This window comes from Phaseolus vulgaris, chromosome 3, assembly GCF_051622355.1.
Source record: "Phaseolus vulgaris cultivar YP4 chromosome 3, ASM5162235v1, whole genome shotgun sequence".
In the NCBI taxonomy this organism is placed as follows: domain Eukaryota; kingdom Viridiplantae; phylum Streptophyta; class Magnoliopsida; order Fabales; family Fabaceae; genus Phaseolus; species Phaseolus vulgaris.
In genome coordinates, this window is record NC_143500.1 from 5,973,751 (window position 1) to 5,984,960 (window position 11,210).

The window sequence follows — 11,210 nt, forward strand, 5'->3', positions numbered from 1 at the left end:
TTCTTTTCTTCTACTTTTGACTCAAGGAAACAACATCAAACGTATACCAGATATTTTTTAGATTAATATTTATAGTAGTTCTATATATTACAGGCTAAATAATGTCTATTTAAAGTTAAATATTTGTCTGTTGAAAATCTCACATCGACTAGGGATTAGAGCCTTTCATTGTATATAAGTGGTGCAAATCTCAATCTTATGAATCGGTTTTATGGGATTGAGTTAGGCTTAAAGTTCACTTCGTAATATGGTATCAGAGCCATTTTCAAATCTATCCTAATGAGTATTTGTTGGGTTTATCAGGCCACCACCCATAATATGTTATCCCACGCACGAGCTTTATCACTCTCGACGTGAGGGGGGAAATATAATGATAATATTATAGTGAATAATTTAAAGTATTTGTAAGCAATATTTAAACCTTAAGATTAATGTCATGGCATTAATGAAGTTTCAGAACTCATCTCATTTAAATTATCAGTTAAACAAAAATAGATATTCATTAGTGATAATCTTTGTGTATGTCAGCAACAGAGAAGCATCATTATTTTTCCTGAAAATTTGGATTAAATTTGCAGTGAAACTTGATCCTCAAGAGTTGAAGTCAAAGTTTAGTCAAACACAAGCATTTGCTCTGCTTGACCCACCTGTTCCTGGTTCCTACACCTATGGCTTTATTCTTTTCTGTGATTCACGTCAGAAAAGTGCTTTTAACTCACTAGCTTTCCCTTGTTCACAAACATTCTCACACAAATCACCCTTTGTTGTTAAGTGTAGATGGAAGATGCTTGCTTTAATTGACAATTTTAAATATCAAGTCTAAGCCCTTAAGTTATCAAGTACTTAGACAAGATAAAATGTTTTTTTTTTAATTTCAAATTCAAATATTTTATATTATATAATTAAGAGGAAAATTCACTTTATAAATCAGTATTATCACTACAAGAAAATCATGAAATAAAAATTAATTTTAGAAACAAAAAATAATTAGTTGCTATAGTGACTAAATTATAGACCATTTTAAGGACTAAATAAATTTTTGATTTCTAAATTAGTTTATATTATTGTTAAATAGTTTCAAAATTGGTATCTAATTAGCAACCAAGGTTTTTTTAGTTTCTAAAATGGTCTCTAATTTAGTTACTATTACAACTAATTATTTTGATCTCTAAAAATTGGTTTCTATTTGATGATTTTCTTATAATGTATAAGATTTTTATGAATCGGTATTATAAGGTTGTAAGTTAAGGTTAAAGTTTACTTCACATTGATTAAAGATTATTGAAAGATTTTATAGTATATAAATAAATAAAACTTTATCAAAATTGAGTTAAGGTTTAATATATTCATATTTTATTTTGTAATCCCTAAAACAATCTTTTGACTTTCAATTAGTTTTTTTTGAAAATTTCTTACTTTAATTTTGGTAATACATTTTTTTTAAGTCTCTAATTATAGATTATTTATTTTTATACTCTATCAAACGTTTTTCAAAGAGAACTAATTAAAATGAAAACAATGTTATAATAGCAAAAATAAAATAGATATATTAAAAAGCTAAAAGTAATATCAAACCAAAAAAATGAAATATTATGAAAACTAATAGTCAAACAAAAAATGTGTAAACTTAATAACTTGAATCATTACTTTTTAATCTGAATTATCAGTTTCTTCAAATTGAAAAGTAAAAAAGAGCTATAAGCAAAGCTTACCATGACTTTGCTTTGAGATGGCAATGAAGGGGACAATGAGACATGTCTGAGTTGCACTCTTCTTCTTGTCTTTTCCTCCTCTTAGGTGCATCATTCTAACTTGCAATGCAATGCAATGCAAAGCATTAAATGCTTGGCATTTGGAGACCCTCTCATTGGTCAAACCTCATAACAAGTGGCAATAAAAAAAACACTTAAAAAGAAAACTAGGTACAGATTAGGATGCCACTTCATCAAAAGTCATTTTCAACTTTGTACAATCAGACAAATATCTGAACACTATCTTAACTAATATTTCCCTCACAAATTCAAAACTAAGTTATGTCCCTTAATGGCAACTATTATTAATCTAGGAAGATTATGCAAGATGCAAAATCCTTTCAGATCCACAGGAAAAGTTGTTGCAACTTAGATTGTCACTCATCAACACCTTCACCAAATCTCTCTATGCTTATCTAACTGACTGAAAATGACATCTACATTGCAATCCCTTTTTAACTCCATTTATAAGAATTGTTGGTTCAATCTTATTATTTTTGTGTGTGTATGCTATTCTATTTTGACCTCCAATAACTATTATTTGTTACTATATTTGTAGGATATGTCATTTCTTTTTTCATTTCATAAAATATTCATCTTAGCTTAGTGAATTTGTTTAGTGACAAAAATATATTATTATTTAATCATGAGTTATTGTGTATAGTTAAATTATTTGTTTTATAATAACTAGTTTTAAAAATCATATATGCAATAATTTCTAATTTATTGAAAATATAAAATTCTTTAATCTAACAATGTATCAAAATTAAATTCTTAAGTCTAATTTGTATAAGTGTTTCCATAAATACTAAAAAGATAAGGAAAATAAAGTAAATTTATAAACTAAAATCATTTTATGTATTGAGAATGTTTCATTAAACTGTTTTTACTTTGAGTTGTTTATGAAATATTCTCGTCCTAAGGAGTTGTGAATGGGTGTCTTAGGTTCGATAGGGAGTTGTATCTGAAAAATGTATTTTGACGCTTCAATTAGTTTGGATGTATGTATGAGTAGTAAATGTAAATGTAGCTTAGACGAAAGTATTTGATGAATTTTATTGAATGAAGATTTAATCTATATAATGTATGTGTGAGTCTATGTTTGTATGAGTCTGTTTATTCTCTTAGTTGTAGGAATAATTGGTTTCAGAAAGATGGTTGAATGGAGCATATAACTTCAATCGTGAATTAAAAGACAATACAAAAGCAACATCTAACAATCAAGAAAAAGAGAAAAGTAAGACACATATTTATAATGATTCACCCTATCACACTTGAGTTGAGTTACATCCAGTCAATTTAAGTAAACTCTTTAAGATCTTTTACTAACCAAAACACTTGGCTACAACAAGTATACAAACGTAACTAAGTACAACGAGTTTTAACACCTCTCTAGCAACAAACGACTACAGAGACTCTCTAGGTACAACAAGTATTTAGACCTATCCAGGTACATCATTCTTAATATCCCATGAGGCTAAGACATCTTAAGATATGAGAAAGAATCTCCCAAAGAGATAACAATGAAAAATCACTGGGTATACTTCACAAAGTGAAAATTTTACAATGCTTAGCTCACAACCCGATAAACTAGACACTCTATTTAGAGTAGATGCGAATCTTGTGTTCTGATACTTGATAGGCTAGACACGTGATTTTTTCTTGTCTTTCATTTGTTTTATGTAGTGTTAGATTGTGATTGGATAGGATTTTCAATTGCAGTAAGGTAATTTCGGATTATGTTGGGTAAAATACTCTTGTAAGGTTCAAGAGTGTTTTTCATAGAGTATTTGTGTGTTGTAAAAGACTTGTTTTTGTGAAATCTTAGTTGGTGTAGCTGAGAAACTAGTTGTAACTCTTATAAAAGAGTGAACCAGTATGAAAGTTGAACATGTGATCTTTCTCTTCCTTTTTCTTTAATTTCTACATTATGTATGTTTATTATAAAATAGAACAGATATGAACAAAAGAGAACAAAAGATGAACAAAATAGTAAAAGGAAGACAAAGGATATGAGAATGAATATATGTTCTATTGTTTAGGTTATTCACCTCTATACAGAGAAACAACTAATAATTAGAAAATACACAATTAATATTAGGATCCTTCTATAACTCTAGTATACATCTCCTTTAATAATATTCTTTAAGTTTTCTTGATTGGAACAAGAATTAACAAATTAATCACCTTATTAAAAATAGTTTGATTGGTTGATTGATTTTTTAATGTGTTGTTTTGTAACCTAAAATATTTGAATCAATTGATTTTAAAAAAAAATTCAATCTAAGCTCTAATTTTCAAAGAAAATCTTGATTGTTCAATTAATCCCCCATTAAACTTAGTCTATATTATTTACAATAACTATAATTAAATATATTTTTTTTATCAAATTAATGTCAACCTAGTTAGAGTTGTAGTGGACCATCACATAAATGAGTTTGGATTGGTATCGACAATAACAAGTATATCTAATCTTGTTTTATCATAATACAAATAATTTAACGTGGTGTTTGATTATGGATTGAACTCATACTCAATTATTTTCAAGATGTATTTAACAAGTTTTCTATATTATTTTGCTAGTTTTAGATAAAGTGAGTCTTATATGTGTATATGGTTAATATGGATATTGTCTCTCGACACTATGTAGTAGATGTATACATTAAAGTGAGGTTTTTAAAGAAGAAAAGTATTAGTTTCTTTAAAATAAGTCATTCTAACTTATATGAAAAATGTAAAACTTTTATTATTTTTTTCTTGGAAGTTTTATAGTGTGAAAAGGAAATAAGAGAAAAGAGGTTTGTTATTGCTCCCTTTTGTTGTAGACAGGAGAATTGAAGAGGCATTAAGTTGCATTAATAACACTTGGAATCGATTAGGAGGATTGAGCCTCTCGACATAATGAAGGGGCAGACATTCTTGTCCAATGGTTAGTGGGACCATTTCTTGTGATGTTCCTTCCCTTGTTGGTTCGGTTAGCTTTGGTTGCTACTTGCTACTTCTTCATATCACTGCAACCTTTGTTTTCTAGCACTTCACACTTTGCTGCTTACCAATTAATCTAAACAACCCAGAAATAAGCTATACTCGTGTCCATTTCAACACACGCCATCAATAGGTTACATATCTACAAATTAACCAAAGGGAGATTTGGTTCTTCTTCTTTTTGGTCACAAAATTTTGATTTTTTTTTTTTGTCTTCTTAGCATCATTAAAACATTCGAATAGTTGGGGCGGCAGAAAAATAATTCAGAGAATTGATCACAGCCATTTTAAAAAAGAAAAGAAGCCGACTTGAACAGTGTGACTCCCTGTCATTTAAGATCTCACTTTCTATGTAAATTAAAAATAATTATTAGGATATAATGTATTTTTTTAAGTTTCTTAAGTTTTGATAACAATTTTATTTCTTTGAATTTCTAACTATGTGAATACAAAAATTATCTATGAATTAGCATGGGTACTCTCACGTGCCTCAATGACAAAAGTGTTTGGTTATGGCACAATGCAACAAAAGGATCCACGGTTTTGATTAGCCTTGATTCCTTTACTCTGTACCCACCACTCAAGATGTCTTTTTCAAAGAAACCGAGTGTCTTCAACATCTCAAAGATAAGGAAGTGACTAAATACATCCAACTTTTTGAATTTTAAGACACAAGTTATCTAGAAATCATTATTTCTTAACCTGTATTCATCATAAAGTTAAAAACCATGTTACTTTTAATCAATTATTGAGCAAATGGATAAATATGCAAATAAATGAAATTATTCCATTCAATATTGTTGAATTGTTTGCAAGCTAGTCCATGAACATACTAATCTTATAGTAGAAATCTGACATTCAGAAAATTGACCATTGAATTAATGATCTGTAGGTTGTTTTGCTACATAATCGAACCAAACATAATAACAGGAAGCTGGGTCGATTTTGGAAAACTAAACCATATAGAAGTCTTTCTCATTTCACGAAATCAGTCATTTAACAAAAGTTATTCAGAGTGCATATAGCAATGCAATCAGCTGAACAGCAATTGGAACCGGTGTGAGCTAATGGTGTTTCCAGAAAACAAGTATATATGCAGGTATCAGGATTTCAAAAAAACCAACAGTACAAGTTCGTCTGCAACATCAAAAAATGTTGAGACCACACTTGTTTGCCGCATCTATCACACTTATTTATGCACAGTATGTCACAGATCAGAGGCACGTAACTAAACCACATGTTAAAACATTGACAGAAAACCAAATTAAGGGGGAAAAAAGGGGCACGTGCCATTTCATTATATACACAAATTTCATTTCACAATTTTATCCTACAAAGAGAAGAAGGGGTAAAGAAGAAATGAAATCATGAAATCAAAATACAAACAACTAAACTAATCGGCTCACCACTTAGCTGATGCCAAGCATATTTACAGCAGGTTTTCCTAAGCTCTCTCCCAACCAAAGCACTCATTCAAACCTCATAAACCAGAACTATCTTTAACAACCCTTCATGCATTTCCCTAAAACCTACGAAGCCTTATTTTTCTTCATCTATGGTTCTCCCTATCATACCATTGTATTGCTCAACTTCAAAACTGGCACGAAGTACCAAGCCTCTGTCTCTGCCTCTGACCTAAGGTTATGGATTTCCTCTTGGCAAATGCCGGATACAGCAGCTCCTGAAACTTCTCCAGAAACAATGTCCATTCATCATCAGTCATATCTGCCACATCCACAAAGCTTATGCTTGCAGGAAGCTGCTCATTGGCACTCTTGTGACCAGACGATGAATTTGCAAAATAGCCACTATCCACCTTTCCTCCAGAATATTTCTGTTGATTCTGGTTTTTCCCATCTAAAATGGTATTTTTCAGCTGCACAGAAAGTTCTGAAACAGTTGGAATCTTTTCTTCAGCAGAATAGGTAACAAAGTCCTGAGGAGATTCTCCCTCAGCTTCTCCCTCCTCTTCAATGCATTCATCCAATTTGGAAAGCGGGTTGCGAGCATACCCGTTCCCAAGTGCAGGCTGAAAGGTCGCTCTGGTTAAAGGGTCATCTATTGCCAATTTTGGTGTAAAATCTTGTCCAACTTCTTCATAATCTATATCAAACTGAAACTCATCATCTTTCACCTCAGCCCTGGGAGAGGGCCTGGGAGACGGTTCCTCCCTTTCCGCCACCATCTTCCTCGCCTCCAAACAAACAACCTCGAGTTCACTGGGCTCCTCCTCTCCCCTGCGGAACTCCCTAGTCATCATCTCACCAATTTCAGCAAGACAAAGACCATAAGCCGCAGCCTCCTTGAGGAAAATGGTGCACAGCACCAACACTCTGAGACACGCATCTCGGATCATAGGAAGCTCCCTTCTCAGCATCTCACAATCACGATAAGGGTCAAGATCTTCAATGTAGGCCAGCTCATCTTCCGTAAACGGAATTGAAGCCTGTGGCCAATGAATCCACTCGAAATATGGATCCTCCAAAGTTTCAGGAAGGCAGAGGCCATGATCAATGGGGATCAACTCCATCTGACCCAAATTCCCAATGCCATCAAGTTTCCTAACCAACAGGTTCCCAGCATGCCTATCTGTGTTAAGAATCCTAATGTCCAAAATCCCTATACGATGCACAGAAGCAACCGGGAAGCTCGATGTCCCATGATCACTGGCGTCAAAATCATGAGGAATGAACTGCTGGAAAGACGCAATCTTACTAACCAGCCTCTTCCTCCAAAAATTGTTCCCATTGACACCATCATTCACATTGAAAACCGAGTGTGTAATCTTCACCAGTGCAGTCGGCGGCACATTGGCAAAATGATCATAGTCAAGAAGATATGCTGCAACCTCCCTAAACCCGGTTTCCCCAACCCGAACCGATCGCTTCAGCCCAGGCTGCCCAAGTGCTTTTCCAACAAAACCTTTTGGGTTATTTGGAGCAAAAGGCTCCTCATCCGTTGGTTTCACAATTGCAACACTATCCCCCATACTGTTCCTGAAATAGTATGCACCGCCAAGCCCTCTATGCACTGGAATCGGATCAATCCCCATCTTAATCGCCTTCATAATGTCCTTGATCATGTGCTTGATCCTATCAAGGCGATTCGACTGTCCCAATATCTCAATAGGGCCACTCTTATCCCTCTGCTGGATGTCCCTCCCCTTTGGAGAAAGACACGGCGTGGAGGAGCTCCTATGGATGTGATTCCCCCTGGTGAGCAAAAGGGGAGAATCATTCCGAACGGCACTAAGGTCATTCTTCAACACAACATCCCCAAAAGTCAGATAACTACCCTCTTCAATAGGGACATTCAGAGCAAGCTGCAACCTCCTCTTAACCGTGTGTGCATTGTCACCCCGATCCAACTCCATACCCAACACACACCCTTTCTCTGTTTGCACAAACACGCGCCTTCGCCCCGCGGGTTGCTTTCCATGATACTCTCTCCCAAGGGGACTGCTCCTTATCACTGCCACGGCCATCTGAGTCTGCACAGGGCTGTCGAGTTTCCGAGACATCAACAGAACAACCACAGCACAAGACAACGGCGGAAGAAAGATTCTTTTTCTTCCCTCCCAAGTAGTTGTCAACTACAGTGAAAGCTTTATTCCAATGTCCGGCAACGATCATTAATTTCTCACATCAACCAAACCATGACTTAGTGTCCACCTAAAATCTGCATATATATTACAAAAAGCTAAATTACAATTCACAAATACACTCCGTGTGCGCACAAACCATAAACATTATTAGCTTCAATCTACTTAGAAAGTTAACGATAATAAAAAAAAAAACACATATAAATGTTAAGGGCGCCATGAATCAGGACTGCGAGGGAAAATTAGAAGATAACAACAAATCGAACTGAAGGAATGGAAGTACCCCTTATTAAGGGAAAGAAATTGAACAGCGTCGATTCAGCTGAAACTCGGATTCGAACTCGCTGAAATCAATGCGAGATCTGAACAGGAGCCGAAGCGAAACAGTAGAAAACCCAGCAAACGGCGAGTTGAGGAGGGAAAAACGAGGGTTTAGGAAGGGGAAGGGGACAGAGTCCGAGGACGAAACCGTACGATGAGGCAACTCGTCCGAGTTGACTCGGAGGGTTTTCTTCGCAACAACACGCAAAAGCTTGTTGAACCTTTGAAACCCTCTCTCTCTCACACTTTCCCTTTCTATATCTCTCTTCTTCTCTTGGTTTTTTTTTTAATTTTCTTTTTCCGTGTGCTTTGTATTTCTCGCTCTCACTTGCTCGCGCTCGAAGTGTTCTTCTCGCTTTAACCCGATGCGGAGAGGCCGGTTAAGAAACTAACCCTGGTTAACCTGACTACTCTCTCTCTCTCTGATGGGAGTGGAAGGGTCTAGAACCAGCAATGAGAGCCGTTGGATCTTGGCGTGCGATAACTACACGTGTGAGAGAAGAATGACGTGGAGATAAGGAACCAGAGGGTGAGGTGGGACTGAGGTGTCACCGTCAATGAAGGAAGTTAGCGAAGGAGGGAAGGGATTCAGCAATGTTGTGTGCGCTGATTTTGCATCGTTCATCGCACACGCGTTTCTCGCACGTGTGCCTGTTCAATGTCAAAACTACCCTTCCCAAAAAATATTAACCACTAATCAATGATTCATTCATTATGGATAACCACGCACTTAATGGCTCTCTCAATTTAATCTTCTATAATTTCAATTCTGCCAATTCATTATCTAAATATCATAATTATCTGATTTAAAATATTAAATAATTATAATCGAATGAACTGATTTCTTATAACTTGGTAGAACAAAAAACTTTTAATTTTTTTAAAAAGTGTATATATTTTATATATAAATCATGTAGGAATAACTTTAAATGCAGTTCAATATTTTAAGAAAACTTTTATTGATTAAATAAATATTATAACCCACAATGTAGGAATAGCTTCATTGTTTTTTAATATTTTTAAGGAAACTAAAAAATTAAGTATACAATATAATGTACTCTTTAAACAATCTTCTTGAATTTTGATTAAGTAAAAATTGAAGGACATATTAATTGAACCTAAAAGTGGGAAATTTTTAATCGGATCAAACAATTGAAAAGATAAGATTAAATAATTAAAAAAAACATGGAGTCAAATCAACATAGTTTGACCAAGAAGTAAAAAATATCCCTTTTGTTGTGGGTCCTAACATATAAGATCATCGGTTTCTTCATAAGATTGTACGGTTCAGATTGAAAGTAAGAATTGTCATCCAGATCATGTACCTTTTCGTTGTTTTTAACCCATCTCAATCTCATTACAAATTTACAGGGTATTTGGTGACACTATTAATTTGGGTAAAAAAAAAATTACGATATTATTGTTGCAAAAAATATATTATTGTCGTTGCTCTCTAATTAAAATAATTTTTTTTATTAAATTATGCTACATTATTTAATAGTCTTATATAATTTACATTTGACATTTTAAAATATATATATATATATATTTTAATTTATCAATAATTTTTTTAAGATAAAATTATGATGAATTTAGATTTTAAAAAAAACTAATAGAAGAAAATAAGAGAAGACAAAAGGTTCTAGAAACTGATGAAAGATAATTACACAATATTGTAAAATTGTTGAGCCGATCTCATACATCTTGATTTACTTCAATAATATATATAATAAAATTATAATTACTTAAATTATAAAATAAAAATACTAACAAACACAGTTTACTGACCATTAATACAATAATAAGAATAAAATAATTAAAAAATTAAAAATTAAAAATTAAAAATTAAAATTAATAATAATAAAATCTGAATTAATAATAAAAAACTATATAGTAATTGATTTTAACAATATTTACTTACAATCAAAACTCCATATTTTATTAAAATAAAAATTAGTTTTTTTAAAATTGATGATACCCTACAGAAGATCAGAAGGTTTCTCTGGACGACGTCGCTTTCAATCGAACTGTCGATGCGGTGAGTGAAGCATTGACTCGGTCCTGAATTGGCATGCACAAACTTTGTCTTGATGGAAGAAACATGATGTGATGATAGAGTCAAGGCCAAAAATGTCTCATAAATTAACTTTTTAATTCAATTTTAATTATTTAATAATGTCCAAAAGATAATTAATGCACACTAAACAAAATTAACAAGTAAACTAATAAATAGATCTAACTTTGGCCCCACTTCGGTTTCTTTATTTAGTTTTGGGTTGGCGGTTATGTTTCCCATTCATGAGGTTTTGCCCTTCAATTTTGTTAGCATAACTTAAATAAATAATACATAATTTTGTAAATTTAGTCTTAAAATTTATTTTTTACTTGAAAGATTCTACTGTTATTTTTAAATAAATAAAAATTATATTTATATCATTTATCACGTGATAAAATTATTTTAATTTTAATAAAAGGTAAAATTACCTAATCAAAATAATATCAAATTAAAATATTGTACCTTCTTTAGATAATAATATTTTTTATGAAATAAT

The 11,210-nt window shown here is 32.8% G+C and overlaps 1 protein-coding gene across 1 annotated transcript; it reads right to left on the reverse strand.

Annotated features, from left to right (window-relative positions):
• Window positions 1–6,000: 6,000 nt before the first annotated feature.
• Window positions 6,001–9,054, reverse strand: LOC137806331 (phosphatidylinositol 4-kinase gamma 5). Its single transcript, XM_068606375.2, has 2 exons — window positions 8,621–9,054; window positions 6,001–8,414 (listed from the first exon to the last, which is right to left on the reverse strand). The coding sequence occupies exon 2, from the start codon at window positions 8,254–8,256 to the stop codon at window positions 6,328–6,330; it is 1,929 nt and encodes a 642-aa protein (XP_068462476.2). The 5' UTR covers window positions 8,257–8,414; window positions 8,621–9,054; the 3' UTR covers window positions 6,001–6,327.
• Between the last annotated feature and the right edge of the window lie 2,156 nt (window positions 9,055–11,210).

What these genes read in the sequence shown, in the direction of transcription:
- LOC137806331 (XM_068606375.2), bottom strand. Translation starts at nt 8,256, where the DNA reads ATGTCTCGGAAACTCGACAGCCCTGTGCAGACTCAGATGGCCGTGGCA.